This window comes from Chelonia mydas, unplaced genomic scaffold (assembly GCF_015237465.2).
Source record: "Chelonia mydas isolate rCheMyd1 unplaced genomic scaffold, rCheMyd1.pri.v2 scaffold_69_arrow_ctg1, whole genome shotgun sequence".
NCBI lineage: Eukaryota > Metazoa > Chordata > Testudines > Cheloniidae > Chelonia > Chelonia mydas.
In genome coordinates, this window is record NW_025111277.1 from 49,629 (window position 1) to 72,766 (window position 23,138).

General features: G+C 55.4%; 1 protein-coding gene across 3 annotated transcripts; it reads left to right on the forward strand.

Moving 5' to 3' along the window:
• The first annotated feature begins 334 nt into the window (after nucleotides 1-334).
• Nucleotides 335-20,690, forward strand: LOC119565029 (C-type lectin domain family 2 member D-like). Of its 3 annotated transcripts, none has more exons than XM_043537647.1 (6): nucleotides 335-390; nucleotides 13,275-13,528; nucleotides 14,617-14,718; nucleotides 15,851-16,038; nucleotides 16,780-16,883; nucleotides 20,122-20,690. In XM_043537647.1, exons 2-6 carry the CDS (start codon nucleotides 13,435-13,437, stop codon nucleotides 20,270-20,272), a joined length of 639 nt encoding a protein of 212 aa, XP_043393582.1. In that variant the 5' UTR covers nucleotides 335-390; nucleotides 13,275-13,434; the 3' UTR covers nucleotides 20,273-20,690. The 3 variants fall into 3 exon arrangements, 2 of the variants coding, with proteins under 2 accessions (XP_043393582.1, XP_037744774.1); XM_037888846.2 differs by lacking the exon at nucleotides 335-390 and adding an exon at nucleotides 11,867-11,895; XR_006287795.1 differs by lacking the exons at nucleotides 13,275-13,528; nucleotides 14,617-14,718; nucleotides 15,851-16,038; nucleotides 16,780-16,883; nucleotides 20,122-20,690 and adding exons at nucleotides 1,617-1,851; nucleotides 2,288-2,356; nucleotides 2,548-2,665; nucleotides 5,804-6,164 and having other exon boundaries at nucleotides 336-390.
• The last annotated feature ends 2,448 nt before the right edge of the window (nucleotides 20,691-23,138 follow it).

A 23,138-nucleotide genomic window follows, 5' to 3' on the forward strand; every position in this document is an offset into this window, starting at 1 on the left:
GCAGGAAATCGCCCAAATCTGCTAATGTCCCCTCCGCTCAGCCCCCCCGCACAGCGCCCGTGCGCGCCCCTCCCTCTCCACTGCCCAAATATGCCGGAAATGTTACAGCTTGTGGCTAAGTAAATCACTCGTGTTTAGTCTCTAAAGTGACTGTACCCTGTGGCTGGTCCTGTGTGTACCACATCCTCCTTATGGCTCATGCCAAAATGGCCCCTCTTTCTCTCTCTCTCTCCATTGGCCAAAAGCGCCAGGACTGGGCGGGGCGGGGGTGGAGTCACCGCGAGGCTATAAATGCCCCGGGCGCGCAGGACCTGGGCAGGTTGCAGGTGGAGCAGGCGAGACCCGCAGAGGCTGGGGAGGCTCCGGGCGGTGCTGGTCGCTGCTGAGCCGGTGAGAAACTTGCAACCCGCGCCGGGCTGGTGGGGGGAGCGCCAGGGCACGGGGGAGCAGGGGCTGGAACCCTCCCCCGCCGGAACCCCGACTTGTGGGCTGGGCATCGCCGTTCAGTGACACTCCCCCTAAGGGACTCCCTCCCCTCTCCGGGCTGGGGGGGGGGTCCTACATCCCTTCCCCCACTCTGGGCTGGGGGCGCGAGGGCGTCCTCTGTCCCACGCTTATAATTCCCAGGTTTCTGATGCTTGAGTTTTGCCGATGCCCACGTCCTGGAAGGGAAGGAGCTGTCCCTGCCCGGCAAGCCAGACCTCTGCCTGCATGAAGTCTCTGCTGGTTAACTGATTTCAGATTCCTGCCCCTGGTTGGTGCTGAATTCACACTGCTGCGGGGTGGCGGGGGGGACAGTCTCTCGGAGCCCCACAAGTCTTGCCCATCCCAGCGGCCTTTCAACCCTCTGGCTCTCTTTCTGTTCATGCTCAGTGTAGTCCAGGGGTCCTCAAACTGGGGGTCGTGCGGTTATTATGTGGGGGTCATGAGCTGTCAGCTTCCACCCCCAAACCCTGCTTCATCCCCAGCCGTTATAACAGTGTTCAATATATTAAAGTGGTTTTTAATTTATAACGGGGGGTTGCACTCTGAGGCTTCCTGTGTGGAAGGGGTCACCAGGACAAAAGTTTGAGAACCACTGGATAATCCATTTGGTTCTTGAGCTGGAGGCACAACCCTAAAAGGAGAAGCACACACTTCTGCTTCTCGTGTTCTCCATTTTGCTCCGGCTGGTGGGGCTCAGGGGTAGCTGCTGCCCCTGTCCCAGGCTGGGTAGGGGGAAGGGAGGGACAGGGACCCTGGGCTGGAAGCACTGGGAATGAATTCTCAGCCAATCAGATTGTGGGGCGTGACACCAGGAGCATGGGCGAGGGTCTGAAGCCAGAGAACTGGGTGGGGAATGGAGGAGCAACAGCTCCGGAGCCCATTGGGGTGGCATTGGGACAGGGGAGCTTGGGAGAGACACCACTGGTCACAATCCTGTAAGTGGGGACTGGATGAACACGAGTGAATGTCACCACGTGCCTGAGGGATCCCAGCAGGCCAGGGCCAAGGACTGAAGTGAGATCCCTCCATCTGGTCCCTCCAGGGCCTGGTGAGGGGATATAAGGGGGGAATCCTGATCCGGGGACCCCACAACCGGTTCTAAACAATGGAGGCAATGTCTTAACTGACAGGTCTGGGAGGAACTGTCTGAGCTCCCCTTAGAGAGAGGCTTGCCACGTTCAGACAATCTGCGTGGGGCCAGGAGGGACCAGCCCTGCAAACCAGCTGCCCAGCCACCCCAGAGGGGCCTGATCCCAACCCAGCGCTCGCCCGGAGTCCAGATGGATCCAGCAGCTTCTCCCTCTGCCGGGGCACCGCAGCCCACAGGGCATCTTCATGGCAGGGATGGGCCTGGCACAGCCCCAGGTACTGCACTTCTCTGCCCGGGACGGGGACGGGGAGAGGCTAAACACGGACCCTGCAGGGCTGAGCGGCAGCAGGTGCAGCTGGCTGGTCCCTGTGCAGATCCCCCCATTGGGATCTGCTGCAGCTGCTCTTGGGGGGACAGGGAAGGGGCCCTATGGCCAGGCAGGGGGCGCAGCTGTGTGTGCATTATAAACTGGGGGATCAGTGACATTCAGGACGAGGCAACACTGAAAATACTCAGCAGTGTTAGAGTTACTTTGCTCTGACACTCTCAGCCCTGGTGGAGCAGAGCCCCCGGGCCTTCCCTGAACACACCCACAGATACCCCTGCAATGGGGGTTCCGAGCTAGGAGTGGGGCAGGGGGACCCCTGGGCACCAACTCCTCACCGCACTCTCCTCTCCCTGTTCTCTCTCTCTCTCTCTCTCTCTCTCCAGATCCAGCCAGCCGGAGCGGGGTGGCAGCTCCTCCTGCCCCACAGGGACCCCTTGCTGCAGCCGTAGTGAGTAAGTGTTGGGGAGCGAACCCCTCTCCCAGGCCGGGATTTCGGTATCTGGGGGCGGGGGGATTTGCTGGGGGGTGTCTCTGTTCTGCGCTCTCACAGCCCCGCTTTCCTCTCTCTGTTAAATCTCCTGGGGTGGGATCCACCTTCCACCCCTCCGCTGACCTGCCTGTGCCCCTCTCCTCTCTCTGCCAGGCCCCTGCCTTCGCTTGGAGCTCTTGCCGGGGAGGGGCTGCTGCTGCTGACTCTGCTCTGAGCTCTGCCTGAGGATGGGGGAGATGCACTCGGCCCCTGGAGGGGTCAGGAACCGAAGGTAGAGAGCATCTCGCAGGGGTTGCCTGGGAACTAGTTCATGGTTTGAGATTGTCTAGCTCAGCATTTGTCCAACTGGGAGTCCTGACCCAAAAGGGGGTTGCAAGGCTATGGTGGGGGGAGGGGGGAGTCAAGAGATCACAAAAATATTCTCAGGGGAGGGGGGGCAGGAGCGGAAGAGGGCTACAACAGCTGCCCCTCTCCAGCTGCCCAGCTCTGAGGGCAGTGCCCCACCCGTAGCAGCCCAGAAGTGAGGGTGGCAATACCATGCGTATGTTCTATGAGTCCGTACAGTAACTTGCTATGACTGTTTGGGGGTCGGGGGTTGTCAGAGCCTGAAATATTTTCAAAGTGGGGCCGGCAAAACCAAAAGTTTGAGAAGCCCGGGTCTAGCTTATTCTGACACCTGTTGCTCCCAGCCTCCCCCCAGCTGGTTTTATAGAGCTGGTGAGGCTCCATCTAGTGTCCGATGCTAGTAAAGCAAGAGGGGAAAAAAGTGATCCAGGCAACGACAGACCCATTCATCGAAGCCCAGCTGAGTAGTAGGCAAGGGGCTGTAGAACGCACTGTGAGGGAAGGATGATGAAATTCATGGAGGGAAATGGCAAGGGGGATGTAACCAAAGGTAGATGGGGCCAGACTAACCCGAGTTCCGTCTTTGAGACGAGAACGGATTGTTCAGACAAGGGAAATGCAGCAGATCTAATATACTTGGACTTCAGTAAAGCATTTGATACGGTACCACATGGGAAATAATTAGCTAAATTAAAGAAGGTGGGGATCAGTACAAGCATTGTAAGGTGGGTGAGGAACCGACTGGAGGGGAGAATGCTGAAAGATGAACTATGGGACCAGAGGGAGGTTCCTAATGGAGTTCTTCAAGGATCTGTTTTGGGATCCATCTTCATTAATCTCTTTACTAATGGTGTTAACATGAAAAGTAGGAGAGTGATAACAAAACTTACTGATGGTAAAAAGCTGGGAAACGTGGTCAGTACAGAGGAGGGTCGGAATCTGACACAGGAAGCTCTGGATGACCTTGTAGGCTGGAGTAACAGAAAAAAGATGAAATTTAATAGTACCAGGTGCAAGATCCTGCACTTAGGGTCTAATCATAAGAATTTCTGCTGTATGCTGGGCGCTCATCGGTTGGAGGAGACAGAGGAAGGGCGAGACCTTCCTGAGTTGGTCGATTACAGGATGATGGAGCCACCAATGTGATGTGACCCATGAAGAAGGCAAATGTGACTCTAGGATGTATCAGCTGAGGCATTTCCAGTAGAGATAGAGAAGCATTAATGACAGGTTTCAGAGTAACAGCCGTGTTAGTCTGTATTCGTAAAAAGAAAAGGAGTACTTGTGGCACCTTAGAGACTAACCAATTTATTTGAGCATGAGCTTTCGTGAGCTACAGCTCACTTCATCGGATGCATGGCATATCACGGGCATCCGATGAAGTGAGCTGTAGCTCACGAAAGCTCATGCTCAAATAAATTGGTTAGTCTCTAAGGTGCCACAAGTACTCCCTTTCTTTTTAGAAGCATTAATGACATTGTACTTGGCACTGGGGGGCCCTCATCTGGAATGGAGGGTCTGTCGTATGAGAGGAGAAAGGGAGAGCTTAGTCTAGCAAAAGGAAGGCTGAGAGGGGATCTGATGGCTCTCCATAAATACATCAGGGGGTAGACACCAGGGAGGGTGAAGAGCTGTTCCACATAAAGGACAATGTAGGCACAAGAACAAATGAGGATCAACTGGCCAAGAACAAGTTCAGGCTGGAGATCAGAAGGTTTCTAACCATCCGAGGAGGGAGGTTCTGGATCAGCTTCCAAAAGGAGTTGTGGAGCAAACAACTTGATTAGTTTTAAGATCGCTTTGGACACATTTGAGTGTGATTTGCATGACAGGGTTGCTTGTGGTGGTGGGGGTTGGACTGGCCAACTCTGGGGTCTTTTCTGGCATATGTCTTATAGTCCCAAGTCTCATGCTTCCCGACTTCAGCTGGTCACCTGCAGGGGTCAGGAAGGGACTTCTCCCCCGCCCCGCCCCCCCATGTATTCTGGGTTGGGGGCGGTGTTTGTTGTTTCCATCCTCTGAAGCATCAGAGTTAGCGCTGGCTGGAGGTGGGACACTGGATGGGGTGGGCCAGTGCTCTGGAGTGGAACCAAGCTTTCTTTCTCTCAGGAGCTTGGGTGGCTGGGTCTCATGCTGGGTCACATGCTCAGGGTCTCAGTTATTGCCATATGTGGGGTTGGGAAGGAATTTTCCTCCAGATCAGATTGGCAGGGAGCTAGGGGGTGTTTAGCCTTCCTCTGCAGTGCGGGGGGCAAATCGTTTGCTGGGACCAACCGGGTATCTCTCCCTTAATCAGTTCTGTTAGAGGCACCTGCTTTCCAGTTCCAGAGGTCACTGATCAGCCCCAGCAGACGACCCCCAGCCAGGGGGCACTGGGAAGTTCATTTTCAAGAGGATTTCATGGCTCGTGATGAACTGGGCTTGCAGATCCCTTAGGTAGCTCTGAAAATCACTGCCTGGGGAATGGAGATACCTGGCTAGTGGGGCAGAAACCCCCCCCCAACCCCACATCTCCCCCACTTTTTTGATGGCTTAAAATATTGAGTAAAATACTTCCCCTGTGGCCTGTGCAGTGCAAAAAAATTTGATAAGCATTTCTGAGACTTTAGGACAGGTGCAATTTCTATAAAATTGGCATAATGGCTGTGATGGAGCCTCACAGACGAACTCCATCTCCATAGAGATCACTCCAAGTGAGTGTCAAAGGAACCCGCTTACCGCCCCACTGTGTATCCTGTATCTGCCACAGAAGGAGTGAAGAGAATCAAGAGTTGTCTGGGGTAACCTAGGGCCATAACCGCAGAGGGGTGAGGTGGGATTGAGGAGTATTGACAAATCTATGCAGCGGGGGAGCCGAGGCCTGGGATAGCCGGGAGCTGCAGGTTGGGCTTGAGGGGCAATGAGGTGTTTGTCTACACTGAGACAGCTCATAGCCTGACATAGTTGTCCAATTTGGTTCCTTGTTCAATCTTTTTGCCTTCATCCGTCTGCCTGCATGGGCAGCACAAACCTCCCTGCACTCGGCCCTTTAACCCAGCCGTGGGGCTCTCTGCTTGGATTGTAGATTTCAACCCTACTTTGTGCCTTGCTGAGAACATCACATTGCAGCTGCAATGTGGAGAAGCTGTTAGGGGTCACTACAGAGCAGCGGATGGCCAAAGAGCCAGTCCCCTGCTCCCGACAGAGCCCCAGGATGACCCTGAGAGCAGCGATGTGGAGGAGATGGAAGTGGAGGAGATGGGAGAACAAGAGGACGAGGAGATGGACGTGGATTAGAACATCGCTCTGAATCTGATCTGTATAGTGCTGGATGTGCATATGGACCATAGGATGTGCCCCTATAGGAGGGGCACTGTTTACAGACCTAGACCTCTCAGGGATTTTTTAAAATGTATTTTATTATTACGTTCTCCTTTGCACTTACAAGCTTTGAGCAGATTTGGGGATTAATGAATGTTCCGTTTCCAGTGGTGTCACTGTCGACAGCTCTGGGATTCGGACACGATACGGGTACAGTAGGGTAACGTGCATCAAATCTCTTCACTCCAGTCAGCGTGATCCGAGAGCAGACGAACGACCGGCAGGCTTTGTGTTGACCTGGTGTGAGTCAGAGCAGCCTTGAGGCTGCTGTAACATTCTGCTCCCCAGAGGCCCAGGAGCAGAGCACGTGCCGAGCCTTCACAACAGCCAGGGAGATGCCTTGTGCAGGGGAATTTTCAGGGGCTGTTTACACCCATTTTAAATCCCCTTTGCCTCCCAGAGTTACCTAATGGGGCAGAATGTGACTGACTTCAGATTTTTCACAAATGGGCAGTTTTCTGCAGAAAGTTCTTTTTGTTGGTGGTTTTTACCACCACCCTCAATGTCTGAAAAACAAAATATTTGCACTAAACCAAAAACATTTCAATCTGTAGAGCCTGCTGGGATGCTGCAAGGGAGCTGTGGTCCAGGTGTCTCATGTCCCCATTCTGCTCTGGGGGGACTCGCCTCATTCTGGCTGGCTGGACTACATTTCCCATGATGCACCATAGTTGGGGACACCCACGATACAGCTGGCTCCCCTCACCTTGAGGAGAGACCGTGGTGCACTGTGGGAGATGGTCAGACCAAGAAACCACCAAGCCTCCTGAGAAAAATGCTCCATGTTATATGTTGTTTCAAGTCATGAAATATTTCAGTTCAATGTAATCCTACCAGGGTACCATGTGGCCTCATGGCAGCATTACATTGAACTGAAATATTTTGGTTTTCAATGTTTTGCCTAAAAGTTTAACTTTCTGTAGAAAATTTCAGTGAAAATTATTTCTCCCCCCCCATTTTCATCAGTTTGCCATGGTGGGGGGACCCACTTTTTCCAACCAGCACTGCCCATGTCATCTGCTTACCCCGGATCAGGTCTGTGATTCTGAACCCTAGCGGGAGGGTGTTACAATAGCTGGAATGGGGGTGCAACAGTGGGCATATCTCTGTAAACACTCCTGACTGTGCAAAGCTGTTTGAATGGTGGATTCTTGTTCTTGAAACACTGGAGATGAGAGCTGGTTGAAATGTTTCAATCGTTTTTTCAATAAAAAGCTTTTTTTCCAACAGCGAGATTTTTCATGCACAGTTGTCGACCTTTTTGTTTGTTTGCCAAAAATAAAGGGAAAGGGACAGAGGAGGAGGGGCTGGAGGGAGTTTCAGTTTGGGGCTGCTGGGGGGTGGAGTGAAGGGCAGACGTGTTGTCTGGCTCACTGCTCCCCAAAATGGACCCAGCTGAGGGGTCCCGTTCTCTGCACCTACAAGCTCTCTTTTAGACCATGTTCCTGTCATCTAATAAACCTCTGTTTTACTGGTTGGCTGAGAGTCCCGTCTGACTGCGGAGTTGGGGGGCAGGACCTTTTGGCTTCCCCAGGACCCCGCCTGGGCGGACTCGCTGTGCGAAGAGCACGGAGGGGCAGAGGATGCTGAATGCTCTGAGGTCAAACCCAGGAAGGTGGAAGCAGTGTGAGCTGTGTGTCCTGCAGACAGTCTGCTCACAGAAAGGAGACTGCCCCAGAGTCCTGACTGGCTTCATAGGGAGCAGTTCCAGAGCGTTGCCCAGGGACTCCGTGAGAACTGCTGGGAGCGGTGGGATGTACTGCACCCCATGGATGGCACTTCCTGCAGTAAGTGACTGGGGAGCAGTAACACGAAGCGGGATTGACGAGGACCAGGTGTGCTGAAGGCTCAGAGAGGAGCGGTTTAGGGGGACGCTTTACCCCCTGGAGTGTGTGACCAGCGAGAAGGACTGTGCAGTAATGGGGTCCCCCTGGGGACTGCGGTGAGCAGTCTCAGGGGCAGAGGAGCCTGTGGCTTGGCCCTGGGAGAGAGAAGGACTTTTGCAGTAACAGGGTTCCCCTGGGGATTGCAGCGAGCGGTCCCAGGGGCAGAGGAGTCTGCAGCTCGACCCTGGCAAAGAGGTGGTGACCTGGAGAAGGGCTGGCACACTAGGGGTTCTCCCTGGAGACCGTGGGGAGCTGAGAGCACACAGGCCTGAGTCCACAACAACTTGGGAAGAGCGGAGTGACGGCCTGTCACCGTCTCCTTAAGAAGGACATTGTAACCCTGTGCAGAAAGAGAGGGTTGAGCATTGGAAAGTTCACCAATGCACAGCTAATCGTGCAGCTGGAGGAGGATGACCGCTCTAAGGGACAGATTCCTGACCCCAAATGGAGCTATAGCAGGGTCTGGGAGCAGCTGGAGTGGTAGCCAGGCATCCCCAAGACTCCTGTTCCCGACCAGATGAGGGTCTTCATGATCGGGTTCCCCATCGGGGGATTGGAGACTGACGGGATTGGAGCTGAGTCCGAGAGAACAAGAGGACCGTGAGAGACAGCGAGAGCCCGAGAAAGAGCTGCAGAAGCAGCAGCAACATGAACTGGCGGTGGGGGAGCGGAGAGGCATAGGGGACCTCCCTGGGGTGAGTGGGGATAGACCCCGGGGGGCCAGTTCCGCAGGGAACCTCGAGACTAAATTGCTGCCCCTGGTTAAGGAGTGGGGGGATGTGGATGCCCACCTCACTGCCTTTAAACAGGCTGGCGATTTGAACCAGGGGGACCCTGCGGAAAAGCCCCGGTGTCTAGCTCCCTTGCTGGGTCGCAAGGCCGTAGACTCCATCAGCCATATGTGTGAGGAGGTGGACAGGCTCCCACTCCTGACCCCAACCTATATGTCTGTGTGGAGTTTCCTGGGGTCAGGCCCCTCGGACCTCCAGTGGGAGCGGAAGGTGATGGTCAATGGGGAGACATTCCTGGGGTGGCGAGATCCTGGGACAGAGAGAACTGTTGTCGGGCCCTGGGTGGTGCAGCCTCAGATGCTGAGGGGCTGGGTGAGCTGGGTGAGGGTCCCAGGGATGAAGCCCCTCACCCTGCCTATGACCCAGGTCCCTGTGCAGACCCAGAAGGGGTGGGGCTGGCTGGTCGTTGGGGTTCTCAAGGACACCAGCTGTGAGACCCTGTTATGGGGTGACTGTGTCTCTTTGGGACAGGATCCAGGCCCTGTTCCTGTAACTGCCAAGGGTTTGAACTTGAATCCAGGGAACCAATCGGTGGAGAGGGAAATGGTCAGTGAAAATGCAGATGACCTGGCTAGCAGCAGGGAGGAGCTGCTAGGCTCAGGCTACTTGTCTGCCTGTGACCAGACCCCTGGGGCTAGGTGGGACAGAGAGATGCTCCCCGCCCCCTTGCACACCGGAGAGGGCACTCAGGCTGGCTCTGATGCAGTGAGGAAAGCAGCGAGCTCGCTGCCTACCCCACTGGGACAGCAAGGGCAGTGCTGAGCACAGTGGGAGCTGAGACCCCAGCTGAGTGGGGGGAGACACAGGCAGGGCAGGGCATCTGTTGGGAGTGGCAAGGTGCTTGGTAAGGAAAGTCTGGGTGAGCCTAGGCAGCAGGGTGGGAAGGCGAGGAGAGTGGAAGATGAGTGTCCCTGGACCTTACCTGTTAGCTGGGTGGAGAATTGTGACAGGGAAGGAAACGTGCCTGTGTCTGTCAGGGGTATTGACTTGCCTATGGAGGGAGCTACCCTGATCTCCAAGCAGTTGTCTGTGATCAGCCTTGTGTGCTGGGACAAGGAGAATGAGATCCCAGGCTGTGGGTCTGGGAAAGGAGAAAGTTTGTCCGGCTCTTCTTTGTCTGTGGAGCAGACAGAAGGGGCCTTTCAGCCTGTGATGGTTGAGGGTAGTGCAGTTGTCTCAGAGCTGGTTCTGGATTCAGCTAAAGCCCAGGAAGGGAAGGGTCCTAAGTTTGTGTCTGCTCGGGAGAATGGCCCTGTAACTAGGTCGCATCCAGTCAGTGTCTCTGTAAAATCCCAGAGCCCAGACCATTCTGGTGCTTGTGTTTTGCCTGTTGCTCGTGTGTGGCAAAGGGAAGGAGAAGGCTTCTGACCTTTTATCTAGAAAGTCGGTAAGTTTGCCTGAAAGGGGATTGGGTAGGAATCCGCCTGATGGGCCAGAGGTGATTCTGGATGTAAGGGAGACCCAGAAAGAGTCTGTTGTTGCTCAGGAAAGTGTTCCTCTAGAGCAAGCCCGCGGTGAAGAGGGTAAAGGCAGAATTTCTGTGAGGGGTGAATTGTTGCATAGACAAGCCCTAGGGAAAGGAATCCTCATGGAGCCTTTGCAAGCAGTTTACTGCCACTGAAGGGTGTGAAAGTGATTTAAGCAAGAAAGTCTCTGTTCCTAACAGCCAGAAATTTTCTGTTGTGAATGAAGCCACTGACTTTCCTGTTGAAAGATCCAGTGTGGAGAGCTTCGAGAAGGTCTCAGATGGAGTGAAAGCTGTTAAGAAAGTTAAACAGTCCTATAACCAAGTGGCTGTGTTTGGCCAGCTTGTTGGGGAGACAAGGTTGTTGAGAAAGGGATGTCTCCATACGAGTTCTGTCAGTGAACAGTATGTGGCCCAGGTCAAGAGGGGGGCTCTTTACCAAGACAGCCCGAATTGCAGGCCTCCAGACTGGAGCGCTGGGAGAAGACCCAATTCCAGTTTGACCCCTGGGGTTTTGGGGTGGCCAAAGGGCACAGGCCAAATAAACCTTCCCACATGCGGCCTGCGAGTGTTATCGACCACCCCCGACCTAAGGGAGGGCGTGAAACTGGAAGGCTCTGGGGTAACTCCCACCAAGGAATAGGAGAGATGTTGGGGCATCCATGGGAACATTGGTGGCTTCGAACTTCCCCAGGTCACCGGCTAAAGTGACCCCGCTCAGTTCGATCTTGAAGGGGGCAGAAATGTGACGAAGTGGGACTGTTCTTAATGTTTCATCTGAAGAGTGTGGGGGTGCCTCAGTTTCCCCTAAGCAGTTCTTAAGTATCTAGGTGGGGGGATAAGGGTGTATGATCGTTGCAGAGCCCTAGAGGGCAGGTGTGTGCAGGGGTCTGGACCCAGACAATGGCCGACAGCCTGATTCTTGGCCACTGATGGCCTGGGCCCTTCCCCCCTGCAAGGTGAGAGCTAAAGGGTGGGAGAAGAAAGGAACCAGGTGACCTCCTGGTCCGGGGAAAGGGACAAAGCCCAGAGGAGGGGGGGCTGGAGGGAGTTCCAGTTTGGGGCTGGCTGGGGACATGGAGTGAAGGGCAGATGGGGTTGTCTGGCTCACTGCCCCCCAAAACGGACCCAGCTGAGGGGTCCTGTTCTCTGCACCTACAAGCTCTGTGTTAGACCATGTTCCTGTCGTCTAATAAACCTTCTGTTTTACTGGCTGGCTGAGAGTCGCCGGGCTGGGGGGGGGGGGGCGGCGCGGCGCCCGGCGAGGGGGAACAGAGGGCCCCCCCGGCCCGGGGAGGGGAGGGGACAGAGGGCCCCCGCCGCCCCCCGGCCCAGGGAGGCGGGGGAAGGGGGAAGAAAGAGGGGGGACAGAGGGGGCCCCCCCCAGCCCGAGGAGGGGGACGGAGGGGACCGCCCAGCCCGGCGAGGGGGAAAGGGGGAGGCGGTGCCGCCCCCCCCCCCAGCCTGGAGAGTGGGCGGGGAAGGTTTCCTGGAAACCCCCTGAGCTCCTCCCTGGTGCTTTTCCTGGGCGGGGGAAATCTCTCTCTCTCTCTCTCCATTGGCCAGGAACACCAGGATGGGCGGGGTGGGGGCGGAGTCACCGCGAGGCTTTAGAGGGCCCCGGAGTGGAGGGCGGGCGGTCGCTGCTGAGCTGGTGAGAAAAGTGGAACCCCCCAAACCCCACCTGGAACCCCGACTCCCATTCTCTGTCTCCTCCTCTTCTCTTCCCTCCCCCTTGTCCCCTCTCCCCGGGCCGGGCGGTCCCCTCCGTCCCTCTCCTCGGGCTGGGGGGGCCCCCTCTGTCCCCCCTCTTTCTTCCCCCTTCCCCCGCCTCCCTGGGCCGGGGGGCGGCGGGGGCCCTCTGTCCCCTCCCCTCCCCGGGCCGGGGGGGCCCTCTGTCCCCCCCCTCTCCCCTCCCCCTTCCCGCCTCCCCAGGCTGGGGGGGGCCCTTCCCCCCCTCTCCCCTCCCCCTCCCCGGGCTGGGGGGGCACCACTCTGTCCCCCATCTCCCTTCCCCGGGCTGGGGGGGCGGGGGGTGCCCCTCTCCCTTCCCCTTTCCCCACCTCCTCATGCTGGGGGGGGCAGGGGGCCCTCTGTCCCCCCTCTCCCTTCCCCCTTCCCCCCCTCCTCAGGCTGGGGGGTGCGGGGGGCCCTCTGTTTTCCCCCTCTCCCTTCCCCCTCCCCCTCTCCGGGCTGCGGGGGGCCCTCTGTTTCCCCCTTCCTTCTCCTCCGGAGGCAGGGCCTGTCTTAGGTGTCTGGTGGCTCTCCCCACCCCCCTGCTCTGCTCGCTGGGGATGGGGCACCTGTGTGCAGCATGGAGCTACCTGGGCCCTTCCCCACCTGTGGCCCCAAGCCCGGTGGGGGGGGGGGGGGTCATCAGCGAACCTTTGCCCCCTCTCCCCCGCAATGTTGGGGGGTCCCCAGGCCTGGATTTCCACGGGCATCCTCCCCCTGCCTGCGTTCCCAATGAAAAAGGGGGAAGGAAAGGGCCACTCACACAATTTCCCTGCCCCTCCCCACCCCCCCTGTGAGGGAACTTTTGGACATGAAGTTTTCATGGTTCTGTCACCCACTGGGTGGGCACTTGGCCTTAGAAAATTACTGAAGTGTCAATCGATAAGTTGATTAAAATTGATCATTTCAATTGAGACGTTGGACTTGGTGATTTAATTGCCTTGATTTTACTCAATCCATCCTGGTTCTCTCCCCCCATCCAGCAACTCCCCACTCCTGTTAGGATTCTAGACTTGCTCTCGATTGCAGGAGGTATGTGTGGGGAGGGAGGGTTTTTTCCTCCTGTCAACCCCAGCTGGGTGCCTGTCACGCGTGGGTGGTGCCCGGCGGGTGGGGTCCGTTGGAGATCAGGTCTCTGAAGCCCTGGGGGGTGGAGGGGCCGATGGCGTTTAGGGGGTTCAATCATCATGGCACCGCCTCTGGCTGGGGGTTGGGCTGCTGGGCAGGGAACGCGAAACCACAAATCACGCCCCCCCGCCCCCCACTGACCTGTCCTTCTGGGTCCGTCTCGACTTTCAGATCGGCTGGAGAGTCCGGAGCCGGGTGTGCGGGGAGCCCGGGCCAGGACCCCCGCCCCAGCTCGGCGGCTGCTGCTGAATCGGACCCAGTCACAGAGAGGAGCCGATCCCAGCCCAGCGTCTCCAGCAGCGTGTGCAGCCCGAGTGCGCTGAGAGAGACGATGGGGCCAGCAGCTGGACCTGCTGGGGGCGAAGAGCCGCTGCAGGAGTGGCCTGTTGAGGGCCATGGACACCTGGAGACTGGAGGGGAGCCAGGTAATGGGGTGTCGCTGCCTGGGAACAGGCTGGAGAGAGACACTGAGGCTGCCCCACATGGGGCCAGGCTCTCAGTGGCAGCAGCCAGTGCCCAGCAACACCCCCCGTCTGTGGGCAGCAGGGACTGGATCACCCCCAGGGGCTCTCAGGGCACCGATCCCTGGCTCACAGCTGCTGTCTGGCGCACACAGCGGAGGCTGTGGGGCTGTGCAGGGCCCTCCTGGGCTGGGTGTGTCAGACCCCCCGTGACTGCACTGGCCCATCTCTGCCTGGTTCGTTCTCCCCCCGTCTGCTGTGTATGGCCAGTGTGAGACCCCAGTGTGCGGGGACAGGGGCACTCGGCAGTGTGGGCCCAGCCAGCGCTTGGCAGGGGGCAGAATGGGGGTGGGGATGGTGGGGGGCCACCAGGACATGCAGGTCCTTATCTCTGTGCCCCTGAGCTCACCAGGCCTCCTGGCAGCCTGGCTGGGAGTGCCCAGGGGAGGGCACTGGGCTGAGGGGAAGGAGGGGCTGTTCTGCCAGCCCCAGCCGACCTGACCCTCCGGGCTCCTCTCCCAGAGCGTCTGAGGGAAGGAGCAATTGGCAGAACGGGGCATGTTCGAGTCCAGTGGTTCTCAGCCTTTCCAGAGGACTGTCCCCCTGTCAGGAGGCTGATTTGTCTTGCACTTTCCTAAGTTTCATTTCACTTAAAAACCACTTGCTTCCAAAATCGGACATGAAAATACAGAAGTCTCACAGCCACTATTCCTGAAAAGTTGCTGACTCTCTCATTGTTGCGTATTTAATTATGAAATAGATCGATTGGACTATCAACGCTGAACCTTTCCGTGTATAGTCTATCGAGCAGTATAAACGAGTCATTGTCTGTATGAAATTTTAGCTTGTACTGACCTAATGCTTTTTATGTAGCCTGTCGTAACACGAGGCAAATCTCTCGATGAGTTGATGTGCCCCGTGGAAGACCTCTGCTTACCCCCAGGGGTACACGAACCGGTGGGTGAGAACCACTGTTCTAAGGCAGCTCCAGCCCTGGTGCCGTCGGGGAGACGTGTCCTCGCGGCCCTGCCTGACAGGTCTTTCTGTTTCAGACCCTTGTCATAACTGCAGGAAATGTAACTACAAGAAATGTACAGTTGTGCTCGCAGTCGCCCTCACAACCATGTTCTTAGTTCTCATCATTGTCCTGGCAGGTGAGTTCTCACCCTTCCCTTCCCCCTCTCTGCACATCCCATTCCCCCTGGAGCCACCACAGTCAGTCTCTCCTCCTGGCCTGTCTGGCTTGTGCCCCTGGGACAGAGGATTCCTGGGGGATGTTCCTCCAAGACCCCCCTCCTGCTCCCTCCCAGACCCCTGCACCTGGGCACTCTCTGTATCGGGACTGAAATTAGCTCCCCCCAGCCCATCTCTGAGCCCTTTGGGTCCAAGTCACTGTTGCCGGGCCCCAGGCACGGTCACTGATCCCCGTGCAGAGTGGGGGTGATTGACGGTGCAGGGCAGCAATGAGCTGGGCCCTCTGTCTGCAGCGTGTCGCCCTGAGGTGCCAGCCTGGCCTTCCTGCATCCCTGGGTCGTGCCCAGTGCTGGGCAGGTGCTGGCGTGTCACTGAAAGGAGCCGTGGAACGCAGTACCGACACCTCCCTTAACGCAGTGTGAAACCCACCCATTGGTGACCTCGGCAGGGCAGGGTCTCGTCGCGCTGTTGACGTCCCCGCCTGCACAGACAGCGTGTGCGAGCGCAGATGGCAGCTGTTTGTGGTGACCGTGAACCTGGCTGGCTGCGCTGGACAGGCCGGGCAGCGGGCGTTCGGTCTCCTGAAGGGAAGGGAGTTTGTTCCCCTCTTCATCTCAACCTGCCTCTCCAGGGAAGCGAAGCGCAGAGCAGGGGGAGGGGGCAGCAGTCCAGGCTAGCAGAACTCCTTGGGGTACTAGACCTGGCAAATCATGTTGAAGTTAATCTCCTACCCATTAATTATTGCCCCCCTGCTGGCCCCCTGGTAACTGTCCCCTCCCTCTGCAGCTCTCTGCTCACCCCGTGTTGTCACACTGAGCTTGGGCCCAGCTCTCTGTCCTGGGCTTCATGGCATGAGCGGTTTGTCAGCTGCATCCCTGTTGAATGTGAACCCAAGAGAGGGAGACCAGAGTCAGATAACCCCCCTCTGGGGCTGGATTCCCAGCGTCCTCCTGGCTCCCTCATGGCCTTTCAGTACCCACCCTGGTTCGAGGGGTCTCAGAAGCCTGGGGCGCAGGGGCTGATCTCCCCATGTTCTCCTCGTTAGCGGGTGGCGGGTCTCACTCAAACCACGTGTCACTGTCTCATTCTCAGTGTGGAGACCTAAGTGTCCATCAGCTGATCTGGGCCCCCCTGCTGGCCCCATGTGCCCAGACAGCTGGATCGGATACCGAGGGAAATGCTACTATTTCTCTGAGGCCGAAAGGAACTGGACCTACAGCCTGACCTACTGCTCTGCGCTCAGCGCCTCCCTGGCTGAGATCAACAGTGAGCAGGAAATGGTGAGAGATGCTCGAATTGCAACGTTCTGGTCTTGGCTCAGCAGCTGCTGCAGGAGAACCTGGGCTCGAGGAGCAGCTCTGAGTAAAAGAGCTTCCAGTTGTTGAATGCCAGGCCTGGCTGGCTGGCCCGGGGCACCTCCAGTGTCCGTGTCTGACTGCAGGGATCACTCCCTGTCAGCCCTCTCAAAAGGAGACCGCCCCTCTCTCGGGCTAGGCTGGCTTGAGTGTCTTCTGGGTGGCATGGGGCCAAAGGGGTACTGAGATCCCAGATTTACTTGAGGAGCCAGTGCTCTTGGGTAGCCAGATGAAGATGGGGGTGCTCCTCTTAGCCCTGGCCCCTTCTGGCTGAGGATTTGGTGGCTCTTCTCTCATCCCTGGCCCTTCCCAGCATCCCTTATTGAGATCAGCTGGGCTCTTTCCTTCCCCTTCCCCTGTGATGGGGAGGGGAACTCAGCTGTTCTGTAACCTGAGGCTTTGACACAGAATGTGGCCTTCTATAGAGAGGAGCGGGGGCAGCTTAGACCCAGCAGCACCAAGAGCTGCTCCAGCCCCGGGCAGTTTGGTGTGAGGGGGAGCTGGGTTTGGGATGGGAAAGTTAATACTGAATTACCCAGAGCTGGGCAAGAGGGAGGCGAAAATCCCCAGCTGTTCCCTGAAAACAGAGCCCTTCAGTGTATCCCTGTGATTCTCTGGTGCACAGAGCCTGTGCTCTGACCCCACCTCTCCCTCGGCTGTTTTTAGGCTTTCCTGCTGCGCTATAAAAGCAGATTTGACCACTGGATTGGCCTCCGGAGGGACCCTGGGCAGCTCTGGAAATGGGCCAATGGCACCAAATTCAACAACCTGTAAGTCCTCTGTGAATTCCCTGGGCTTTGGGTCCCTGGTGTCTGAGATAGCGAGTTCAGCCGACTCACCAGTCAGTGCTATGTACTCTGCGTATTAGTGATGGTGGAAGCAAGTGTTGTCTGCTGGGAGACTGGCCAAAGCTTTCAGATCTGTCTAGCTTTAGTGGGGCCATCTGCGTTAAAGATGCCTGATAGTCACAAATGCTGAGTGCCTGGGGCTGCCATGAGAACTGGGGTACAGTAGAGATGGCCCAGACGACATCCCAAGAGGGATTTCAGTGGGATGTGGGTGTGATCAAATAACCAAACCCCAGTTGAGCCGATAGCAGGGTTTGACCCTGGACCATCAGCACTGAAAGAACGGCAGAGTAGGTCACGCTGGCGGGAGAGTGGCACTATATGTCAAGGAAAACATAGAGTAAAAATCTTAAACGAATCCAACTGTATCCTAGCATCTCTAAGAATAGAAATTCCACACTCGAAGAATAAGCATCTAGCAGCAGGAATATACTACTGACCAGGACTGTGAAATTCACAGAGATTAGAGAGGCTACAAAAGCAGAAAACCCAATAATAATGGGGGTTTTCAACTATCCCCATGTTGTCTGGGAACATGTCCCGTCTGGATGGGATGCAGAGATGCGGTTTTTATACACCCTCAGTGACGGCTTGTTGGAGCAGCTAATCCTGGCACCCACAAGGGAAGAGGCAATTCTTGATTTAGGCCTAAGCGGAGCACAGGGTCCGGTCCAAGTGGGGAATGTAGCTGAACTGCTCGGTAATAGTGACCATAATGTAATTAAATTTAAGATCCTTGTGTGGGGGGAAATGCCAGAGGAAACTCACCACAGTAGCATTTAACTTCAGAAAGGGTAACTAGAAGCTAATTCAGTGGAAATTGAAAGGAACAGTCAGAAGGTGAAAAGCCTGCAAATTGCATGGAGACTCTTTAAAAATACCATAACAGAGGCTCAAACTCAATGTATACCCCCCAATTAAAAAAAAAAAAACCCTCCAAAAAAATGCCTCCATGGCTAAACAGCAGAGTTAAAGAGGTGGTTAGAGGCAAAAAACGAGCATCCTTTAAAAAACATTAGGAAAGGGATAGAGGAAAAAGGCATAAAATATCATCATGCCACGGTATAAATCCATGGCACACCCACGCCTTGAACACTGTGTGCAGATCTGGTTGCCCCATCTCAAAAAGGATCTATTCGAATTGGAAATGGTACAGAGACAGGCAACGAAAATGATTAGAGATATGGAACAGCTTCCATATGAGGGGAGATGACTAAGGGGGGGATATAGGAGGTCTATAAAATCATGAGTGGGGTCGAGAAAGTGAAGAGGGAAGTGTTGTTTACTCCTTCACGGAACGCAAGACCTAGCGGTCACACAATTAAATGAATCGGCAGCGGGTCTGACACAAACCAAAGGAAGTATTTCTTCACACAACACACAGTCAACCTGTGGAGCTTGTTGCCAGGGGATGTTGTGAAGGCCGATAGTATAACTCTGTTCAAACAAGAAGTAGACAAGTTCACAGAGGATAGCTCGACCAGTTCCTATCAGCCAGGATGGTCAGGGATGCAGCCCCATGCTCTGAGTGTCCATAAACATCTGACTGCCAGAAGCTGGGTGTGAATGGGATGGATCACTCGATCCTGACCCTGTTCTGTTCATTCCCTCGGAAGCACCTACCGCTGGCCAGTATCGGAGGACAGGACACTGGGCTAGATGGACCATTGGTCTGACCCATGTGGCCAGTCTTAGGTTCTTATAGCTGAACGGCATTTTTAAAAAAGCCCTTTGCAATTGATGGGAAGCTAGAAAATGTGCCCAGAGGAGGCTTAGAAAACAAGTCAGTTGATGACCTGTTTGATCCCAGTCAGATATTTTCACATATTCCAGCAAGGATGCCCTGATGTCGGCAGCAGTCTGTCTTTGTGATTGCATCATGAGCCCATCTGTTAGCAGGCCTGTTTGGGGTCTGTCCACACCGCAGCTGGCACCATGCCATATGCAAAGGATTCATTTAGTTTCTCTGCACAGTCTTCACGGCTGAGCATGTGAGGGAGATTCCCAAACCTGAGCCATTCTTTTTAGGTGACAAATCTGAGGAACTGTCCCAGATTGAGGTGTCATTAGAGGAGGTTTTGGAACAAATTGAGAAACTAAACAGTAACAAGTCACCAGGACCAGGAACTCAAATGTGAAATTGCAGGACTACTAACTGTAGTCTGTAACCTATCATTTAAATCCGCTTCTGTACCCGATGACTGGAGGATAGCTAATGTGACGCCAATTTACCCGAACTGAGTAAACAGGCATCTCAGTAGGGTGTTAACCCTGAAATCTGCCACCCTGTGGGCGCCCACCCCAGCAGAAGGCTCTGGGTGCATCATTGCCATCCCCTCAGAGCTCTTCTGGGGTGATGCTGGTGGGGGAGCCACCCACAACCATCTGCTCAGGTGGCTGTGAGCTGGGTTCTCCCTTCTCCGGGACAGATCTCACCCTGAGCCAGAGGCTGGTGGCCTGAGGGCAGGGAGATCCCGGCCTGCCCAAAGAGTAGTGCTGGGCCTCCTCCCAGCCCAGCACATGCCTACTGTGAGTAGCCAGGATGGGACCATGGGGGAGGATTTTCCTGTGGGCCTGGACCCCACCCTGTTCCCAGGTGGGAAGCGCTGGCCTCCAGCTCTCACGGGAAGCTCTGTGTGAGTAGCTGGGGTCACCCCATGGCCGCTGGGTTTGTGCTGCTGGCATTTCACTCCAGCCGCCCCCTGCAATACAGCCTGTCCTGACAGGCCTCTGGCCTGAGAGCTGATGTAAACTGTCCAGGGAGCCCTGGACCCAGCTCCTCTGTGCGGCGTTACTGCTGCTCCTCGCCATGCTGAGAGTCACCTGGAACCTGCGCCCGGGGCAGTTTGGGTGGGTTGGGCCTGCAGGGGCCCATCCAGACCCAGCTGGGTGTGCAGGGGGGAGTAGGAACTGGGTTAATACTCACCCGGCATAAATGCTCCATGGAGGTCTGTTGATCTTCGAACCTTTTCTGGCCTTGCTGCCCCACTGCCCCGTTTCTGGGGCAGCTGGGCCCTGTGGCAGGTGCAGGAAGGGGAATCGTGAGGGGCTGTGAGTGCAGCAGCTCCCTGCACTGTGCGAGAGCGTCTCTCCCTGCCTGTGACTGATGGGAAATGTCCAACTCCTGCCTGACACCAGCTCCCTGGCTTCTGTCTTGCAGGTTTCCGATAGGAGAAGGAGGAGACTGCGCGTATCTGAACGGTCTGAGTGCGGTCAGCAGCTTGCGATGCACCAGTGAGAGACACTGGATCTGCACCAAACCCGATGCATTTACACAGGCACAGGAGGCTGCCGTGGTAGGGGGCTCGTAAGGAGAGTATTATAGAATCAAGCCCTGGAAAAGCCTGACTGTGATTTCTTGTGACCATCACATCTGAGCAATTCCGGAATATCGGGGAATGCTCTGCGCATCACTGGGCAGAGCACTGTGGGTTCAGGTGAAAACCAGAGATGCTATTTGCACATCTTGTCCCCGCCTCCGTGCCGTCTCTTTTTCTGCCAGTGGAACGGCTCAAATCCAGCCTTTCCTACCCCTCCTCAGCTGCACCAGGAACTCTGCCTAACTGAGCCAAGGCACCAGCCTCCGCTTTCACTGCCCTGACATTCCCCCACAGAAGCTTTTTACTCTAGAAAATTATCTATGGAATCTTTTAAAAATATTCATCATTCCCATTCTGTAGTCTGGAATAGAGCTGAGGGGGGATGTTCTACATTCCCGCCCCGCCCCCCAGGAACTGTTTAAGGTGTTTTTATGGGTCAGTTTTTGGGGTGTTTTGAAAACCCAATTGATTTTGAAGTTTGCAGGTTTACACCACCAGTTCCTGGTTTTTGTTGCCAGATATTGCTTTGGATGAAAGCATGAACGTTTTAAACTGGTTTTAATTTTCCATTTTTAGTTTTAAGAGCGCTGCACCTGCCAAGGGAGTAGAACCCCTGTTACACTCCTCGTGGGACACCGAGGGCCTGGAATGTAGGAGTAAGAGGAGAAAAGTCTGTTCTCTCCCTTCCTGGAGCCCAGTGGGTTTGAAAAGGGCAGGGAGGGGGTAGGTGTGACACAGACAGACCAGGTGCCAGGTCGTGCCAAAGTCCCCATGTCTGCTATAGATGCTTCTGTTACACAGCTAAGCTACAAAGTTTCAAAAGGTATGTATGTTTACCCGCTTTAGCCTTGGAAATAATTCTTATTTCCTTTTTAATAAAGTGTCCTATAATAAGACTGGCTACGTGCGCAGTCTTTGGTGTGACGTCTAAGGTGCAGTTCACCTGGGGTGCCTGGACCTGTGGGACTGGGAGTAACCTGAATACTGTTGTGATTCTGAGTGTGAGAGACCATCTGTCTCTCAAAGGCAGGCTCACCTAGGTTGCGAGACAGATCGGAGTACCCAAGGGGACTGCATAGCTAGGCTGTTACCATGCCGGAGGAGGTTACCCTGCATGTTTGGTTGCTGAAATCTATGCCTAGAATTCTCAGCCAGTTAGGATTTGTGCCCTGGTTCCCAGCAGTCTGCCCTGAGGTTGGCGCACACTCTCTCAAGACACTGCAGACAGCGCTATTGCACGGCCTTGGCTTCCATTCCCTCCTTGCAGGAGAGAGGAGCTGAGCCTGCCCAGAGATGCAGTTTGGGGGAAAGACGTATGTGACCCAGGGACCCCTTGGTGCCAAGTGGCAGGCAGCACAGAAGGTTTTACAGGAATCCCCTGGGTCTGATCTTTACATCAGTAGTTTTAAACCTTTCCAGATGACTGTACCTCTTTCAGGAGCAGTGTAAAGAAGTCACTATCTGAAATTTTAGTTTGTACTGACTTTGCTAGTGCTTTTTATGTAGCCTGTTTTAAAACTAGGTAAATATCTGGATGAGTTGATGTATCCCCTGGAAGACCTCTGCATATCGCCAGGAGTACATGTACCCCTGGTTGAGAACCAGTGGTCTACATAATAGTTCACCAAAGGGGGCATGTGAGGTCTGTATCAAGGGCCAGTAGCCCAATGGTCACCATAATCGGAATCAAGACCTCTGTACAGATACTATGTAAGGAGCTGTGTCTCTAGACTGACAATGATGCCCTTAAGGTCTTGGAGTTAAGGCAGGTCATGGGAGGTGATGTACCTCAGATGCTCCTTTCAGACAGGAGGCAACTGAGGTTACCTCCCTTTCTGGCCATCTGTGTATTGTGTGCCTGATGTTGGATGTCTCTTTGCGCACTGAGCCAGGTGCAAAATTAGATTGCAAAATCCACAAAAAAGGGAAATCTACAGGAAGAAACTTACAGCAGGGGGCTGTGTGTGTCCATGTGTGGTTTTTAAGCATAAAGACAAAGGATCGGTCTGATCTCTCTCGGTGTGCAGAGACATACTGGATCCGTCCCCTCGGAGACAAACTGACCGTACGCATGTCTCATGAAAGAAGGGTCCGAGCCTGCCTGGCTGTGAAGTGCTGCAAGGATTTCAGGTGAGCTGTACTTGGTTAGACAGGAGAAGACCTTGTTAGTTCGGTCTAGGCTCTAGAACGCATGTTATGACTTTGTTATATGTAACCATTTGTTTCCAACACTTCTACTTGACTCTTGGCTTTGTTGAACTGAGGCGTGATTTCGCTGTGAGCCTATGGCAGCGCTGTGTGTTAAGTGGAGCAGTGATCTGAGCTGGACCTGGTAAGCTGGGGCCGAGGATGTTACTGTTCCTTTGGAAATAGTGAATCTGTGAATCCTGCCAGTGCCCAGGGGACCAGGGACTGGACGCTCCAGAGGGCTTGAGGGCAGAGTGGGCCTGTTGCTACCCTGCAGTGACTGCAGGCCCAGCAGCGAGTGCGTGTGGCCAGTGGAGTTGGGGAGCTGACCCCTGGCAGGCACAGACAAGGCTCCCTCAGGCAAAGGGCAGGTGGTGACGAGGTGCCTCCCAGCCCCGGGTACCCTGGGAAGCGTTGCAGGGTATTAACTTACTGCAGGTTTGGGGCAGTTAAAAATTACACCCCAAGGCCCCAGCCCCGTGAGAAGGACCGAGGAGAGGAACTGTGACTGCGCGGGGCACCTGAGTCCCAGCACTGCCCAGAGTTCTGCTCTGCCTAAAGCCACAGTCCCGCCCCGTGAGTAGGGCTTTACCAAATTCATGACCATGAAAAATGCATCACAGCCTGTGAAATCTGGTCTCCCCTGTGAAATCTGGCTTGGGGGGGGGAA

Bases quoted from the DNA above. Each gene is read 5' to 3' on its own strand.
- LOC119565029 (XM_043537647.1), top strand. From the start codon at position 13,435: ATGGGGCCAGCAGCTGGACCTGCTGGGGGCGAAGAGCCGCTGCAGGAG. The intron at 13,529-14,616 runs GTAATGGGGTGT...TTTCTGTTTCAG, and splicing joins GGAGACTGGAGGGGAGCCAG to ACCCTTGTCATAACTGCAGG. The intron at 16,884-20,121 runs GTAAGTCCTCTG...TCTGTCTTGCAG, and splicing joins GGCACCAAATTCAACAACCT to GTTTCCGATAGGAGAAGGAG.